General features: G+C 44.8%; 1 protein-coding gene across 3 annotated transcripts in view; it reads left to right on the top strand.

The window, feature by feature from the left end:
* The first annotated feature begins 408 nt into the window (after positions 1-408).
* ARHGEF26 (Rho guanine nucleotide exchange factor 26) overlaps positions 409-19,304 on the top strand; it is a 113,290-nt gene continuing 94,394 nt past the window's right edge. For all 3 annotated transcript variants that reach the window (XM_081087059.1, XM_081087058.1, XM_081087060.1), the window contains exons 1-3: positions 409-2,041; positions 3,411-3,450; positions 8,531-8,676. In XM_081087059.1, coding sequence (XP_080943185.1) covers positions 977-2,041; positions 3,411-3,450; positions 8,531-8,676 — 1,251 coding nt within the window. In that variant the 5' untranslated portion in view covers positions 409-976. The remainder of the gene's footprint in view (positions 2,042-3,410; positions 3,451-8,530; positions 8,677-19,304) is intronic.

Raw genomic sequence — 19,304 nt, forward strand, 5'->3', positions numbered from 1 at the left:
CTACGCCCTGCAGCTCACCCATTTCACAAACCCTACTCCGCCTGGCGTTCTCGGTTTCTAAGCAGGAGATTCCCCGGGGCCCAGGGCTTCGTACATTGCATCTCAGCAGGGATCCCCCGCTCGTTCCCACGCTGTGCTCCGGGCCCCCACCCCGCCCGCGCGCCCCCAGCTCCCCCGCCGCCGCCGCCGCCGCCGCCGCCTCCAGCCCCAGTTGCCAGCCTGCAACCCCGTCGCTCGGCACCCAGCCCAGGTGTGCGGATCTGTTTCCAACAGGGACCCGGCGGGATCAAAGGCTCGCGGGGCAGGAAAGCCAGTGGCTGGCGGCGGCCGCGAAAGGGGCGGGAATGGGCGGGCCCAAGACGGGGGCGGGGCCGAGGCTGAGTCGGGGGCGTAGCCGAAGTCTCAGTTGGCTGCCGAGCTTTGCAGAGCTCCCGCCGCGGCGCCACGGTCCGGTACCCGGGCCACCCACGGGGCGGTGGGCCCTGCTTGGCCCCCAGCTCTGCAAAGGCCCGAAGGTACATCCACCTAGGAGCCGGGCAGTTCGAGCACGAGGCCAGCAGCGACAGGGGCGGGCGGCGGGATGGCGGCGGCGGGGAGCGTCCGGCGGCGAGTTTCCCAAGAAAGCTGAACTTATCCCAAGTTTCATGTGCATCAGCTTGCACCCGGCGAGTCGGTGGCGAACTCTTTCCGTGCGGGTGGTCTTTGGGCGAGGGAGAGACGAGGCGGTGATTGGATTAATCCGCGTGGGCGCAGCCCGGACCGGATTCTGTCCCGGATCGTGCAGCGTGGAGCGCGCAGTGTTGCCCTAGAAAGGGCGGGTAAGTGACGCGCAGCAGCCGGGCGACCGCCGGCCTCGAAGTGCGCGTCTTTGCGAGGCGTGCCGAGGAGCCTGGAGTCCAAGTTCCATGACTTCTTCCCTCTTTAGGCGAGACTAGCTGGGTGCTGTGCCTCGCGGGGCTCACCCCCAGGCTTCGCGATGGACGGCGAGAGCGAAGTGAATTTTTCCAGCAACAGTTTAACCCCTTCGTGGCGGAGGAGGTCGACCCCTCAGCCGCAGATGCTGGGCCGGAGCAAGCCGAGACCCCAGTCTTACCAGAGCCCGAGCGGGTTGCTGATCACGGATTTCCCGGTGGAGGACCGGGGCCCGCTCCCCGTGGCGCAGACTCCCTCCCAGGTGCCCACCGCTTCGGACGGCAGGACGGTCCAGAGGAGCCCTCTGCTTCTGTGCACCCATCGGAGGCCGGTGACCAATGGGAGGACGGTCTCCCCGGAGTACCGGGCTGTCTCTCCTCGGCTCCGACGCCTGAAGTCACCGCAGACCCCCAAAGGGGCGTTGGGGGGCTCCCCGAAATCCCCAGAGAATGGTACGGTGATTCCGCCCGCGCCGCAGCGGCTGCGCCCCCCACCTTCTCCTAACGCATCCGCCCCCTGCAGCCCAGAGGGAGACCGGGTCGGACCGACGGCGAGCCCCCTGCCTGCGCCCGCTGCGAACGGGCTCACTTGTCACGTCGACTCCCCAGGCTGCCGTTTGCAATCCGGCCAGACAGCTAAGGACCCTGAGCGGGGACCCTCGCCCCAGAATAGGTCTTTGGAGCAAAAACTCCCCCTCCAAAGGCTGCCTTCTCAGGAGAACGAGCTCCCGGAGACGCCTTCAGTGGTTTTGAGCACAAATAGCCCGGCTGCCCTCAAAGTGGGGAAGCAGCAGATAATTCCCAAGAGCCTGGCCTCAGAAATTAAGATAAGTAAAAGCAGCAGTCAGAATGTGGAGCCCCACAAGAGACTCCTCAAGGTGCGCAGCATGGTGGAGGGCCTGGGGGCGTCGCTGGGCCCCTCGGAGGACGAATGCGAGGTCGAGAACGACCTGGACAGCCCGGGGTCTCTGCGGAGGGGGTTGCGGTCCACGTCCTATCGCAGGGCGGTGGTCAGTGGCGTGGATTTTGACAGTCCTACCACCTCGAAGAAGAAGAACAGAATGTCTCAGCCGATTCTGAAAGTAGTGATGGAAGACAAGGAGAAGTTTTCCAGCCTTGGAAGGATAAAGGTAAGAGTGGGCATGTCACTCAGTCCAAAGTGAAGGTGTTGGAGATAGGGAGGAGGGACGCAGGGGAGATCAGGCATTACTGTTCTCTTTAATCCTGTTGTTTGTTGATGAAACCTGTGCACATGTATCTCTTGGCCACTGTATGGTTGGCACGCACAGCCCAAGTTCATGCAGCTTTGTGGGAGGACGTGAAACTCCTATCACTGGGTTGGCTTTCTAAGCTCAGGCAGAATCTGGGGACACATGGGGGAAAAACACAGCAAATGAGGTATTGGCTGCATGAGTCCTGAAACACTTTCAATACAGGTAAGCTGCAAAAGGGGGTGGAGAGCAGGGCAGGATTTGCACTCTTGACTTTGGCCAAGCTATCTGGTGCTTATTTAGAGGTGTCAGTCAGTGGCTGCCGATTCATCACAGCTGATGAGGGGAAAAGCTGATTTCCTTTGAGCCTATTGATTATTTTACATTAATTATTTAATTTCTTTGAATGGCGCTCACATGCTAAATACCTCAGATAAAATGTGAATTTTTAAAATTAGGTGCCAGAAAACAAAGACACAAAAGGCACAAATAGTATGTCATCTTTGTTGTTACTTGTTTCTGCCAACTTGGCCTTTGGTTGTATTTCATTCCTGTTTTGTGCCCATTTATCCTGGAGTGCATTTAGCAAAAGTTCAGGTTCCAGTGAACTATGTGTTATGGCTCCCTGATAGAGGCCTAAAAGCTGAAATTGGTAAAAAATAAAAATAAAAATTGCCAAATATGACAGAAAGAAATAGGGAAAACCAGAGAAAGGGATTTTGGAGTGTGCGGTGCATGTGCTGTCTTCTTCAGAAATAAGGTGGACCTGGGCAATCGGGCAGACATTTGTTTTGGGAGCGACATCTATTCTTGATTAATCGAAGAACTGGAACCAGTCTGTATGATTGTCACATATGTAATACACAAGCAAACAGGTTTTATTTTAGATCCTATGGCCTTGGAGAAATTACATAACATTTTATGTTTGTTTTGCACACACCCTCCTGCCCGCCCCCCCCCCCCCAACTCTGCAAGTATAGCAAAGTTCAATTTAACAGTGATGGTGAGTCATAAATAGTGAAATGAGCTGAGCCTGCTGGTCATTTGAGGATTCTCAAACTATTTCAACAGGGTGTGAGGGACATTGTACATTTTATTTCACTGTTTTAGTGAATTGTTGGAGTCATAGGAGTGAACCACTCCAGGGATCATCAGCTGTATGCTTTGGGAAATCTAATGCATGTAACAACAAAATAAGTACTTTTTCTTAAATAATTGTATTTTCAATTTGGCTCATTCATATATAGTATGCTTTGCCTTTTCCTTTTTTGCTTTTCTTGTTTTTTAGAAAAAAGTGCTGAAAGGACAAGGACCATTTGATGGGGAAGGTAAGCATTTGATTTTCCAGACTTTTATTGCTGTTTCAATGTGGAATATCAATTATAAGTTCCAACCCAGCTGCAGTAACAAAAACACTTAAGATGAGGAAAATGTGCAACTTCTCAAAATTATACAGCACAAAGCACTTCACTCAGCTAAATTTTCATCTAGTAATACCAGCCGTGAATAAAATCAATAGCTTTCTTTGTAAGCTGATAACTTTGTCAGCCAATGCCCTGGGATTTTGAATTCTTTTCTACTCTGGCTCCATCCCCACCTCCCTTAAGAAAAAAGGAAAAAGAGTAAGAGCAAGCTCTAGCTCTTTAGTCAAAAATTCTGAGAGTTTGGCATTTAGATCTTAAGTCATTTTTTTCCCTAGGTCATATTTCCTTTGACTTAATATTCTTTCCCCATTTTAGTCTCATTTCTGACTTCCCGTTTCCTTATCAAGTGTCTGTTTGGGGGAAATCTAACTCCTGGCCAACGGAAACATATTCCTAAGCATTTGTAACCCATATAGTATTTTCATTAAGGGTCTCAAAAACAAAAGCAGCTTCAACCCAGGTGTTCAAACCCTAATCAGATTAGTGGGCTTTGTGTAAATAGATGGGTCAAATGTCAGCCAACTGGAAAAGCATGAAAGGAGCAGCAGGCCCAGCTGCAGCCCTTGTAGGGCTTGTGGAGGGTGGTAGAGGTGAGGCTAGTTCCCTTCTTTCACGATTTGGAATGCTTAAGATTTCCCAGCCTTTAACGAATAATGAAGAAGGGTATGCCCCTGTCTAAGTAAATCTAATGTAAAGCCACCCAGAGTTATAAAACATATAACCTTGGTGATTATCAATTATTTCCCCATATAAAAATCATTCCCACTGGAGTATTTAAACATGACTGGTTTATAAAAATTTATTCATGGCACCAATCTCAGGAAGCATTCTATAGGGCAGTGATGGCGAACCTTTTGAGCTCGGCGTGTCAGCATTTTGAAAAACCCTAACTTAACTCTGGTGCCGTGTCACATATAGAAAATTTTTGATATTTGCAACCATAGTAAAACAAAGACTTGTATTTTTGATATTTATTTTATATATTTAAATGCCATTTAACAAAGAAAAATCAACCAAAAAAATGAGTTCGCGTGTCACAGGTTTGCCATCACTGCTATAGGGTGTCCCAAAATTCACGCAAGAAGTAATTTTGATAGAAAACACAGGTTTATAATTAAAAATTGTAATTTTTTTATTGATTCATAAAGTATACAGTATAGGGTTATGTATGGAATAGCACATCGGGTAAATGGCCTCCACGGCTTTGCTGGCACATACATAAAGCCGTGGTCTTCATTGGTCTTCATTGTCCCTGCTCCTGGGCCATAATTGGTACTTGGTAATGCTTATCAAATTGAAGGGATTGAAATCAAAGGGCAACAGATATTAGAATCTGATTCAATAAACCAAGTAAAATTCGGCTTTTATTTTTTGTTGTTGTTAATGCTCACGCAAAATTCAAGTCTTGAGTGAATTTTGGGACACCCTATATATGAAGAAGAAACCCAGCTGCAGTGTTGCAGCTGCTTAGGATGAATTCCTCTCCCTGATTTTACCGTTGAGGACACGGGACGCTCTGAGCGGTTTCGTGCCCTCCCTACTGTCACTCAGCTAGTACTGGGACAGAGGTCTGGTCCAGAGTGCTTCCTCTTGTACCACTTTTTGAACATGAAGTGATCAGAGCATCTACCTAATACCGATTTAGAGAGATGTTCTGCATCTTCTGGAATTTGGCATGGATCTGGGACCTTTGCCTCAAAGGATCAAAAACGTTGAGGTTTTTTTTTTTGTCCAAGGACCGATCACCCCCAGAATAGATCACACCCTTCCTTATAACTAGTTTTACACGGTTTCTGTTTATAAGGAACTGTTTCTGTGCATCCTCTCATCTCTTTTCAAATATGATGACTTAGAAATTCTTTTTCACATATATGTAGTACTTGAGGAATGCAGTATTCTTACAGTTACTGATTAACAAGAATGTAACCTGGGAAGCGGTGTGATAGAGCGGTGAGAACCTGGGAAGTTGGACCCAGGGGCCTGCGTTCCTCTCCTACTGCTTTACTCATCGTTGGAGTGATAATTGAGCAGGCACCTTAACCTCACCAAGGCTTGAGTTCATCATGTGTAAAATGACGTTAGCAGTACCGCTACCCACGTTGTTGTGGGAGTGAACGAGAAGTCATCTCAACAATGCATGCATGTGTTTTGTGCCAACCACTAACTACTTTAAAGGGCACTAGAGGTGGGGGAAACTTAGTCATTACCTTCACAATGTGTTTTACCTATGCAGAGCAATCAGAGACCAGTGCAATCGTGCATAGACCTCGTATTTCTTTATTATAGTCATGTAGAACAGGCAATAGTTGATGATTAAAGAGGAAGCTGTTTTCTTGCTTCAGTAGATGGAAAGGATTTTCATACTCTGTGCTCCCAAACTAAACTCCTAACCTTCCCTATTAGAGCTAACTCTCTGCTGGTGTTTCCCTCTCCTACCTTCTTGTGTGGGACTTGCAGACCGAGGAAGCACCTGATCACCTCCCTCTTTCCAAGCCCATATACTGGTACCAGTCCACTCCCAGTCCTTTCTTTTTTTAAAAAAATATATTTTATTGATTTTTCACAGAGAGGAAGGGAGAGGGATAGAGAGTTAGAAACATGGATCAGCTGCCTCCTGCACACCTCCCACTGGGGATGTGCCTGCAACCCAGGTACATGCCCTTGACCAGAATCGAACCCGGGACCCTTCAGTCTGCAGGCCGACGCTCTATCCACTGAGCCACACCGGTTAGGGCTCCCAGTCCTTTCTAAGTTGCATAGGCCAAGCTCCGTTATCTTTCATTGACTACTTCAGTAGCATCCTCATTAGTCCCCTAAGTAGTCAGTGTTTTGCTCCTAAAGATCTAATAAAATCTTCCCTTTCAGTGCGTTCCCATGGCAATGAGGATCAAAATACAATCTTTTCCCTTTTTTTTTTTTTTTTTGATGTCGGGCACCCCAACCGGGGATTGAACCTGCAACCTAGGTATGTGCCCCTACGGCAGTGGTTCTCAACCTTCCTAATGCCGCGACCCTTTAATACAGTTCCTCATGTTGTGGTGACCCCCAACCATAAAATTACTTTCGTTGCTACTTCATAACTGTAATTTTGCTACTGTTAGGAATCGTAATGTAAATATCTGATATGCAGGATGTATTTAGGTGATCCCTGTGAAAGGGTCGTTCGACCCCCAAAGGGGTCGCGACCCACAGATTGAGAACCGCTGCCCTACTGGGAATTGAATCCACAGCCTTTTGGTGTATGGGATGATGCTCCAACCAACTGAGCCACCCAGCCAGGTCTACTTTTTCAAAAGCATTTTAATGGATGCATCATTTAGACTTACCATCATACAATCTGTACAGTGTGAAAGAAACTCATTCCTTTGTCCTTAGGATAAAATTCAGTTTTTTAAAATTCCTTGCAAAGCTCTGCTTGATTTGGACTGTCTGGCTCATCTCCCTACACTCAGCTTGCACCCTTTGTCCTCTAGACACCCACTGAGGCATATTGACCTGCCTTAGTTCTTCTAAGGTACTGTATTTCACGTGCCTCAGGACTTTTGCATATACTGCACTTTTTCCTTTAGCTCTGTGGCATCTCAGCTTTCTGGTCTTAGATTTTCCTCACTGACACCTCTCACCCTCAGACTAGATCACACGCTGCTGACAGTCTTTTCTCAGAGTACCTGTATATAAATCTTTCAGTGTGTTGGTCTGTATTTGTACAAGATCATTGTGTCCTCAATCCTACAGTGACTTGCCTTTCACTTGGAGAAAACACTAAAGTTGTCTTCATGGCATTGAGGCCAGGCCCTGTATGGTCTGCCCTTTATTCATCCCCAGTCTCCCATCTTCTGTACTTTCTCCCTCCCTCATCCTATTCCAGCCACACGGGCGCCTTGCTGATTGTACATACGGAGTCCTGCCCCCGGGCCTTTGTCCTTGCCAGTCCCTCTGATGAAATGTTCTTTCCCCACTGGAATGGGGGCTTGCTTTCTCACCTTTAGTCTTTGCTTAAATGTCACCTTGGGGAGGCCTTCTTAAATTACCCTGTTTAACATCTACATACCTCCCGCATATAACATTCCCTGTCTTTCCTTGTTTTATTTTTCTCCATGACCATTAACAGCATCTGACACATTTTTTTTTAATCCTCACCTGAGGACATGCTCATTGGTTTGAGAAAGAGAGAGCGAAACATTAATGAGAAAGAGAACATTGATTGGCTGCCTTCCATACATGCCCCGACTAAGGATCAAACCCACAACCTAGGTATGTGCCCTCAGTGGGAATTGAACCCGCAATCTTTCAGTATACCCATGACACTCCAACCCACTGAGCAGCACTGGCCAGGGCAGCACCTGACATATTTTTAAGTTATTTGTTTATTTATTGTCACTCTCCCTTCACTCTGATGTCAGCTCCATGATGACTGGTACTTTTATATGTTTTGCTCACTGTTGTATCCCCAGTGCCTAGCAATAATTGGCATCTAGTAGACATTTTCTGAATATCAGTTAAACCAATAAATGAGTGAGCGACTTTGACGATTTTTCTCATAAAGCTTTTAGCTCATGAGGGCACGAGAAGTGTCTTTTATTTTCTATTTACTCCCAGTCCTTGGCACACTGTGGATGTACATACAGTAAATGGTTGTTAAGCAGATAAATGAATGTTGATGGACCTTGAAGGGAAGGTAGGGTGTGGATTCAATTGAACCTAAAAATCCGTTTAACAGGTATGACTATCCTTCATGGGTAGTGTAGGATAGACATGGGAATTTTGCTTTAGTTGGCATTTCATGTAAGGGCCCCTCCTTTTTCCCTATGGATGGATTTGGGACAGGGCTGTGTGAGTGAGAAAATCACTTTTTAAATCCTTTTGTCTCTTCATCGTTTATTAAACTGGAGACTCAACATTGTATAAATACAGATGTTTGTTTAGAACAGGTAGCGTCATGATGGGGTCAATTAGTGACACGTTGGGTTGGCTTTTCTTGCAGAAAATGCTGTCCTGTACCAGAACTACAAAGAAAAGGCTCTTGACATTGACTCTGATGAAGAGTCTGAGCCGAAAGAACAGAAGTCGGAGGAAAAGATTGTGATCCAGCACAAGCCACTCCGGTCCACGTGGAGCCAGCTCTCTGCCGTGAGTGTTTGCCTTCTTTTCTGTCTGCAGAGGGGGAAACACCGAGGTGTGTAAATTTAACACCGAGTTGTGTAAATTTGGCGGGAATGTAGTTTTACATTTTTCTGCCAATAGTCCTGTAACTCTAAGGAGTAAGACTCTTCTTCGACTGCGCAGTGTTTCTTGAACCTCTCAGGCACATGTGACAATATGAACTTTGACACTACTGATTAGGAAAATTAGGTTTTGATAACGTGCCTCGAGACTGATGTACTATGAACTCTGGAAACTCTTCCTATTCAGTATCTCTTCTCATTTGTTTTATATACTGTATATGTAATGGTAAGTTAATCTATCTTGAACTTGATTATGATTATGGCTGCATATACATATGTGTGCATGTATGTATACTAGTATTTCTCTGTGCGCAACAGGGAGCTTAGAGTGCTTCCCGGGAAATCTCATTTGATGTAGACACATTTGTATTTTTTTGAAGTTGATTAATGAATGGCGTTCTCTTCCATCTCTCTCTGTGCATCTTTTGTGTGGGAGTGTCTCCGCACTGACTTTTGTCTGGATGAGTAATTTCTCCTTTTTGCATCAGACATCTTTTGTTTTCAGCCATCATTTCTATCCCTCCTGGCTTAACAGATGTCACAGTGTGATGCTTCCTTTACTTGCTATGGGCACAGCCACTGTGGGCATCTGATGCATTACCGAGTAGAAAGGAATTCCCATGGTTGGCTTGGGTATTGGGAGCGTTGCATCAAGAAACAAGCCAGCACACCTCCGTGAGTCCTTAGGCAATATGAGAGCAGAGGTGAGTTTTCAGCAGAAATGAGTGTTGTTCAGAGTCGGGGATCTCATCTATTCAGGGAACCTAGCAACATAAGAGAAGGAGCTGTGTACATTGGTTGGTGCTCAGAAGCAAGACCGTGGAGATGGGTGTATGTTGATGGTGAAGATACCCTCTGGTTCGGGCTCTTCCTCCCCTCTGCCAGCCTGTATTGGAATTCGGAGTTCTAGAAACCAAGCCCTTTCTCCTTGTCCCTCTCCCACCCTTGAATTTGGTTCTAAGGAGAATCCACTCAGTTCCACTGCCTCCAAGGCATGGCACCCTGAGTATTAAGTCACAGATTAAAATATCTGCAGGGCCAGGACAAGTAGTGTGAACAGTGATGCTGGTGTGTGTGGGGATGGGGAGTGTGGGGACTGTCGTGAACCTTTTATGAGCATTATTCTAATTCAAGTTTTAAAAACAATATGGGTGCCCAACAAAATATCTATGGGCCTGACTTGGCTTCTATACTAATAGTTTGTAACTTCTGTGATGCTTGCATGTGGTGAAGTGGTAATGCCTATTCACAGAACTGACATATTGGTGGCTTTATATGCTAATCTAATGATATATATATCTATATATCTATATCTATCTCAAAGCAAATACTTGGAAAAAACTGGGACAAGGCCCAGTGAGGCTTGGGTGGCATTAAATGGCTGTCATTCCGTCATTGGTATGGATCATTTGGCAGAGAATCCTCAAGAATAATCCTGTGGATTTTTTCAGTTCTCTCTCTGTGGCAGCATCTGTGTTTGTTAGCACAGGCCTAAATCCTGCTGTTTTTCTCTGGACCCTTAACAGAATGTGCCACTTACGCTTTGATCCAACGTAACTTTAGTGCTGAAACTCAGGCTGCCATACTTACGACGCCTCCTGCAGTTTGGTTTTCATTTAGATTCGCAAGTGCACGTTCAAATACTACTACATATCCTTCAGTATAACTTCAAATATGGGAATGCGTTTTATTTGGCAAAAGATAAATGTAGGGATGTGCTTTTTGTTAGCAAGATTTATATCAAAAGACTATGGGTGATAAAATGTAAAACTACAAAGTGAGTTCTAACTTTAGTGTGTGTTATCTTGCATTCGAGTGTTCCCAGGAGGCTTATGTGTATTTATTGTGTTGCTTGGCAATTACACTTAATCAAAGGAGGGTGACTGGACTTTAACACCCATTGCTTAGGCACCAGCCTGCATTTTCTTAGTGCCTTCTGTGTCTCCTTTTCACATTTAAAATGTTTTACTTCAATTTTTGTATTATAAAGGACTTCAGATGTGCAGAAAATTTTAAAAATATATGTCTGTGTAATAGATTTCTAGGTACCCATCACCCAGATTGAACAGATGTTGACGTTTAAACCTACTTACTTCAGGCCTCTTATTTTTTAGGCAGATTCATTTACCCACCCTCCCCTCCAGCCCTTTTCTTCCTTCTGCTGCCCCAGGGGTAATCACTGTCCTGAAGTTGTCTTCTGTCCCTACCACATGGTTTTCTGTCCACCAAAAAGATGCAAGCAGCTCTGGCTTTTAGGAAAGTAGATTATTTAACAGCAAAAAGCTGTGATTACTTTTAAAGCAGCCTAGCAGTTGATTTGTCGAAGCTGCATTTAGGACCCTAAAGAGAGGAGGCTTCATGAATCATGAACAATGTCAGGCTGTTTTCAATAAGGATGAAGACCTCTATTTCTCCATCTGACCTCATGCCCCGGTCCCTCCTTATAAAGGGGTTGCAGTGTCTGGGACAGGTCTTGGGAAAAGTTTGCTTTTTATATATTTTTGCCCCATCTTTCCATGCTTAACTTTTTTCTTAACTTATTTTTTTATCCTCACTCAAGGACATGTTTTTATTGATGTTAGAGAGGCAGGAGGAGAGAGAGGGAAGGGAGGGGAGGGGAGGGGAGGAGAGGGGAGGAAGAAAGGAACATTGACATGAGAGAGAAACATTAATTGGTTGCCTCCCATATGTACCCTGACCAGGGATCGAACCTGCACCCTAGGTATGTCTTTTGACCAAGAACAGAAACTGCAATCTTTAATCTTTTCTTGTATGGAACACTCCAACCAACTGAGTCACCTGGCCAGGTCTCTATACTTAACTTTCAATATACTAAATTAGTAGGGTAGCCCCCCATCCAGTCTTGCATATATCACTAACAAAAAACTCTTCTTGGGGTAAGGCCTTGATTCCAGGAAGAGTAGGACAGTGGCTTTTTTTGGCAAAGGGTTAGGTCTCATATTTGGCATCTGCCTTGACTTTCTACTTGGGAGGGGGTGTATGTGTATGAGTATTTGCTGCTGATTATTTTATTTTTTAAAGTCTCTTGTCTTTGTTGCAAACACCTGCCTGCCTCTTGGGATGAAACTTTTCTTATCAGTTGCTTGCAAGAGGAATCCTATATGCAAAAGGCTCCTTAGAAGTGTAGCCACTGGGAGTCATTCATGGTCGTTGCATAAGGTCCTTAAGCCTTCAACCTGAAATGCCAGTTGTCTTAGTGCGTTCGCTCATGATATGTCTCCTTTAGTTTTATTGGACAACCACACAGGTGACAGGTGGTTCTCCACCTACAGCTTTGGCAACAGGTTTAACTGGAGTGTTGTGGTCATCTAGGAACAAGGGAGAACAGAGAGGCATTTAATGGGATCTCAGTGGAATAATGGAAGTTTAGGCTGCCATGAACTTCTCTAACCAGATTAAAGTGAGTTAACATGAATGCATTTAGCAGCGGTGGCGCTGCCAGCAGGTTCTTCAGGCAGAGTTGGGCTGTTCTCTTATGGTCAGGAATAAGACCTGGGCTCCTAATTCCATAAGGGGGACAGGCTTCCTCTTCCTTCACTTGATTGTCAGAGTCTATAGATCTATTCTTAAGCGGAAATACTGGATTTCGACAGTCAAGGGAGTAAAACTTTGTGCTGCTCTTCGGGTTTTGGGAAACACTAACACTATGAGAAATAATTTACATGATCATGGTATTTGGTTGGTCACACGTGAAAAGGATTTGAAGTTTTGAACTTGAAAAGATTTTCTCGATCTTTAGAGATCTGTGCTCAGCGATGAAGAACCTGCCATCCACAGGTGAATGGCCCAGCGCCTCACCTTAAACGGCCGTGGGAATAGAAGCCAAGAGTTCCTGGATCTCTGAGAAAAGCTTGTGAATTTGAAGAAAAATATTGATTGTTTTATCTGTCTGGGATGGAACACAAAATCCCTGTTATAGTCAGTGCCAGGCAGCTGAGACCTGAATGCAAAGTGAGCTTCTGGTTTTCCAAGTTCACCCTTTAATGGGATCCTGGAAGCACTTAAGTATTACAGAAAGGAAACGATAGATTTTGACCGAAGTCTTTTTGCTTTTCATCATAACTCACCCCGCCCCCGCCCCCTAGGGCTCCCGTCCTGCATTGTGCAAGCACTAAAACACCACAGTTGCCAAACGGGTGTTTGTTTTGTTAGGTTCAGTGACAGCAGCAAAGCCACACTCGCCAGCCGTACCCTGACCCCATTGATTTGCCATGGGGTGTGTTTGTCTAATTCCCATCACCTTGACATCCCAGGTGCTTTTGAAAAGGGTGTTCAGGCTCCAGAGGCAAAAACAAGCACCCGGGCAAACTGTGCACTGAATTCAACACCTAATATAGTCATCTCCACTGTACTCTGCATTTGTGCTTGCTGACAGGTGGCTCTAGCAGTAACCTTAAAGCACTTTGAGTATTTCTTCAAACTTTCAAGCTCTTTATTCAGAAACTGGTTTTTCTGTTTTCATCGAAGTATTTCTTCAGCTGTGCTTGCTTAGCGTGGCTACTGGTGTAATGAGAAATGTAGAATGAGGACGGGAGTCTCGTGGGTGCCGGGCACAGCTCTTAGGGCACAGAGTTTGCCTCTGGGCAACTTCCCGAATTGCTGAACGAGAAAGGACGATTTGAAAAGTGGCCATTTTATTATAATATAGTTTCACTCTGTTGAAAATATAACAGACACATTAGAGTCTTAGCAGCTCGACTGATGGGACTTATTCTTTTAGAATTTATACTGTTTAGTTGAAAGACATACTTTTTCTCCTAAAAATCAGAGCTCAACAGGTGTAGTAAACCTATATATTATTTTCTTTGCAGAAATGCTTTATGCATTTAGAAGTTATATAAAGTTTCGTTCCTTTTCTTAAGTTTTCATACTTGTCTCAAATAATTTGCAGTCGCTCAGTGACGTGCTGCTTAAGATAATCTCTTGAGTCATATCATTTTCCATTTGTGTTTTTGCAAGATAGCAGTCTCATAAAATCACTTTTTACCTTAGATGGTGATTAATGCTTTTTACCATATTTATCCTTTGTGTTTAAAAAGATAGAGAAACATTCTCATTTTTCAAGTCTGGCTTACTTATAGTAACTCACAGTGTAAACGGCCAGGGCTTTAGACACATACTCGGTCCACACTTTTAAGTAGAACAGCAGAACTCCTGGGATGTTTGCATTTTTATAAGCAGAAAAGTGGTTCATGTGCCTAGACCCGAGACCCTGGGCAGAGATCCTATTCCAGCCACAAGGGCTGGAGCTGGGAGCCTGCTTAGCCTGGGCCCAGAGACTGGGCTCAGTAGTATATGTTTTTGCACAATTAGATTATAGTGTTCTCTTAACATCTTCGAAAACAAATTTTGACTTATGTGAGAATACATAATACATTCTCCATGCGAAAAGGAATTTAAGCATTTCAGATAAGACTGAAGTCTTTTTGATAGCGTATCTGCCATGTTAATCCTTTTCCCTCCTCTGTAGGTAACACTGTTCTCAATTTGGTAACAGCCTCATCCAAATCCACGTGTATATGCATTTAAAGAAAAAAGTAAGCATTGTGTGTTTTACATAAATAATATGCTTTATAGACTTTTTAACGTGCTTTTTCTCTGAACGATGAGGCGTACAAACCAGTTTATGGCTAGCCATGATCTCCAGAGTTCTTTCTTACGGCTGTGCTCTTCTGTAGGATGGGTAGGCCTTCTGTCATCTTTCCTTGGGTGGTGGGGGGGTTATTCATGCTTTGAGAATCTACTAAAAGCTAGGAGCCCTGCACCTTCTCCTTAGGAAAATGCACACACAACTATACGTGTAACTGTTTGTTTATCATTTTTGTTTTTTCGTTTCAGTTTGAGGGCAGCTTTTTTTCGTGATTATCTCCAAGTACTGGGAGCACCTCACTGTTGCTGTGTGTGCACTGAGTGCAGCTTTTGTGTTGTCCATATTGTTCAGAAGTGTTTCTCTTTCTGAACTTTAGCACTGTTGGAACTTGAACTGTATGACCCCGTCTGAACAATATACATAGGTTGAGGAAAAAACCACTCTGGTTGGAGCTGAGTAATTAAGGAACAATTGAGTGGTAGATATGCCAATATTTATGTTATTGATTCTCCGGAGAGAACAATGGGATGTGAAAAGGTGGAGGTGTGTGCACCAGGCCCCGAGGCGAGGCAGAGAGCTGAGGACACAGGTGCTCCAAGAAAGTGGGAGGTGATGAGCACAGGGACATTTAATTTTGGTTGGCATAACTACAAAAGGAGCATTTCAGCCAGGAATCCAGCCAGGGGACCTAGACAAAGAGGGTCTTATTATTTCATTGAGCAGAAAACGAATGAGATTCCTTCATTCATCTAGTGTTTGTGGAGGGCCTGCTCTACACCAGGCCCTGTCCTAGACACTGGTGATGGTGCAAAGACTCCACCTTGCTCTCATGTCCTTACAGACACCCTGCAGAGCAAGACAGACATCAAACAATAAAGGCAGAATTGCAGCTGTGCTAATGCCACGAAGGACATGTTTGTGCTGCTCTGAGAGCCTTTTGGGGAGGGCATCTGTCTGGGCAAGGTGCTGTCAGTCAAGGGAAGGTGGCAAAGGAGGCGACAGGAGTGCCCAGATAGGTGTCTGGGCAAGATTGGGGCGGGGGGGGGGGGGGCGGGGGGAAGGGGGCAGGCAGGGTGGAGGAGTCCCAGGCAGAGAGAACATCATGTACGTGGGTCCTTGGGGTGATGGTGGGTAAGAGGAGTTAGAATGAAGTCAGTGCAGTTGGAGCTTCTTGAGCTACATCCTGGGCCCCTCCTCCTTCCTCTGATCTCTAATGTTGGAGGGTCCCAGGCTCCGTCCTTGGGCCTCTTCTCTTGTCTGCACTCACTTGGTGATCTCATCCAATCTTGTGGCTTTAACTACATCATGTGCTCTGATGACGTCCAAGTTTCTTTCTCTAGAACTTCAGGTGAGGATATCCAACTTCTTTTCTGGTATCTAATAGGCATCTCAAAGTGAGCCTGTCCCAAAAATGTACTTCCGATCACGTCCTTCTCTCCTACCCAAACCCACTTCTTCCTCAATGGCCTTTATTTCTTCTCAACAAATAGCTTTATTTCTCCAGTTGCAGAGGTCAAAAACCTTGGACCATTCCTCACTCTCCTCTTTCTCCCATAACCTACTTTCAATTAGGTGCAAAGCCTGCTGCCTTTACCTTCAGAACAGAGCTACTCTCTGCGCTGTCTCCCTGTCCAATGCAGAAGTGGACTACCTGATTGCTTCCCTTCTCAACCACCTGTATCTACCTGTGTCCCTTAAGGTCACTTCTCCAAGTAGCACCTATATAATTACATTGTTGATTTGTGCCCTGTTAAAATGTACTGAGATGCTGTCTCTTTGTTCTGAACCCTCAAGTGATTTCTCCTCCATGCAAGGTAAAGTCTTATTGTGGCCCGGGGAGTGGGGGCTGTGTGATCTGGCTCCTGGTTGTCTTTCTGGACTCATCTCCTGCTTTTTTGCCTTGCTTATTGCTAGTCACACTGTTGCCCCTCAGATACAAGCTGTACTCTGCCTCAGGCCCTTTGCACTGGCTGTCTGCTCAGTTTACAATAGCTCTCCTTCTAGGCAGCCACATGGCTCTCTCCCTAACACCCCTCTCCCCCAACATGTCCCATCCTCTCTGTGTCACCCCTCCTACATACTATGGGATTTACTTTTTGTTGTTAATTGTACATCTACTCCCACTGGAATAAAAGCCGCAGTAAATATTTGATGAATTTACAAATGAATGTATGAATGAATAAATGCAAAAACCTCATCCCATAAGTGAAAATAACAGAAAGGTACTCACATTGAAAGCAGCCAGGAAGTTAACATTTGTGGACTGTTTTTAATTTTTATTTCAAAAGAAAAATTCTTGATGGTTGTTTGGCCACGTCCAGGATTTAATAGTTGTCTTTGAAACATCGGGGAACTGGCATCTTCATAGTTTAGAATTATGTTAGCGCATCGTAGGTATTTGCATACCTATGAAATCACTTTAAATGGTAGCCTCTGTCCCCACTTGGGGTTTCTTTTGGGGACTTGGCTGGGCGCATTCTGTAGGACTACAAGGTAATTAGGTAAAAGGAGAGAAGACCCAGTTACTTTGAGAGGTTCTGAGTAACTGTGGGGGAAGGCTCTTTACTATTGAGCTTTGGATTGTAGAAATCTGTCCGATTCTTCCATTTGTCTTTCTGACCTTCAGTTGTCCCCCCATGGCGTCTTGTCCCTTGGTCCAATGATGGTACCGTTTCTCAGGGCCACATCCACACAGTGGTTAGTTTGCGTAATGACAGGAAAAGTCACTACCTTCAAAATGACTGTTGAATTTTTAAATATGGAACTAATGCTTAAAAATTTGTTTCTCAAATTTTGTTGATTTATCCCGACTATATATACTAGTAAGTATACTAGTAAGCTGTTGATTTTCTACGTGCTTAGTCTGTACTCTAATGTCTTCAGGTGATTAAGGTATTTATTATTTGTGTACCTGTTATTGGAGGAGATAAGGACTATAGAGCCAGTGGACAGCTTCTGCAGAAGGAAGTGTTGTTGCCAGTGAAAGGAAATTGCAGATTATTTTTCCCTTTGGTGTAGGAGATAAACTCTGCCACCCCACCAACTGCAATAACACAAAAATTGGAGCAGTTCCTGTGTTGGGTGGCAGGAAACCCCGCTTCTGGTAGTGATGTACAAAGGAGTATGGTTGTTGTCTGCTCAGCTGAGCAACGGGGAGCCCTGCTAGCCACCTGGGTTCAAGATCTCCGTGGGCAGGCAGGTCAGTGGCTGACTTGCAGGAGAGCTATAGCTCTGGGACCTGCCATTGGGGCATCCTTATATTAATTAAACAAGTTGTAAGTGTAGTTAAATGATTGGCCAGGTATTTGCAGAGGCCTCACTGTGTACCAGTGAACGTATTCGATTCTTTCACTGCAGTTTATATAGTCCTCGTGAAAAGACCACGAGGGCAGGTACTGTTTCGCTACGTACCTTAGTACTTTATATCCAGGCAGCTGAGATTCTGAGATGTTAAATATGGCTACTTGCTTACTGTATTTATAAGGGTCTTGATATTATTACCTGGGAGAGCAGGAACCATATTTCCGTGTGATGACCTGGCCAGTGTTGTGACTCAGTGACCATCTGCCTTTTGGCTCTCTTCCCATGAATTGGCTTGTTTTTCCTCTTTACTATGTCTGTCTTTTCTCCTGAAGGCTCCTGCAGGCTTGGAGTTTCTGAGTCCTCCTAACTTAGACTTGAGTCCACTCCTACTCCACCTCACGCTGTCCTTTCAGCTTCCATATACAATGAGCCAATTTAGTTTCTTGAGAGCCATATTGGATCATATTGGCTCAGCCACTTTCCCTCTGATGATAGGTCACTTCCTTGTCATTCGGCCAGCTGCCTAACTAGCTCTATTCTAATCAGCTTTGGCCTCCATGATGCATTGTGGTGTGAAATGTGGTCACTTTGGGCTGCTTCTTTCACAGAGAACAGCTTTTTTTTTGCAGGTGTCTGTGAGAGCATTAAGTGACAAGACTGATGTATCTTGTATAAATTTACACACGGGGGAGTTGACATGGCAACCATGGTCCATATCAGTGACCTAACATAATGCGAAATACATTTTACCTTGTAACCTGGTATGTGTGTTTGTGTGTGTGCATGTGGGCAGGAGTGTGTGTGTGTGTGTACCTCGAACAAAAGTTTGACAAAGCAGAAGTTACCTTTAATGTATGCAGTACACTATGGTATTTTCTGTTTTATCCTTCCTGTTTTGTTACATTTAAATAGATGAAGATCAGAGATTTATGGACTTTATCTTGCCATTTACTAAGAGCTTAGAACTTGTAATGTGAAAAACACTGGTCTCTGACTCCAAAATGCATCACTGAATTATAGGGGGCAAACAAAGCAAGCCTAAAACCAAGACCTGTACTGCAGGATTTTAGAAGCTGGTTTGGAGAACAATAGAAATGAAATGTCTAAATGATGTTTTTGAAATAATATAGGACAGAATGTCAAAATGAATGACACAGACATCAGAAAACATGCCGAACCAGTTTGACTCAGTAGATAGAGCATCGGCCTGTGGACTGATGGGTCCCAGGTTTGATTCCGGTCAAGGTCATGTACCTTGGTTGCGGGCACATCCCCACTGGGGGATGTGCAGGAGGCAGCTGATCGATCTTTCTCATCAGGGTTTCTAACTCTCTATCCCTCTCCCTTCTTCTCTGTAAAAAATCAAATATATATATATATATATATATATATATATATATATGTATATATGTATATATATATATAAAGAAAACAGTTAAGGACAGGATACTTCTCTCTAGAACAGCGGTTCTCAACCTGTGGATCGCAGCCCCTTTGGGGGTTGAACGACCCTTTCACAGGGGTCGCCTAAGACCATCGGAAAACACATATTGCTTTTGTGATTAATCACTATGCTTTAATTATGTTCAATTTGTAACCATGAAATTGGGGGTCACCAC

The sequence above is a fragment of the Myotis nattereri genome (assembly GCF_964212035.1).
Source record: "Myotis nattereri genome assembly, chromosome: 3".
NCBI classification, from domain to species: domain Eukaryota; kingdom Metazoa; phylum Chordata; class Mammalia; order Chiroptera; family Vespertilionidae; genus Myotis; species Myotis nattereri.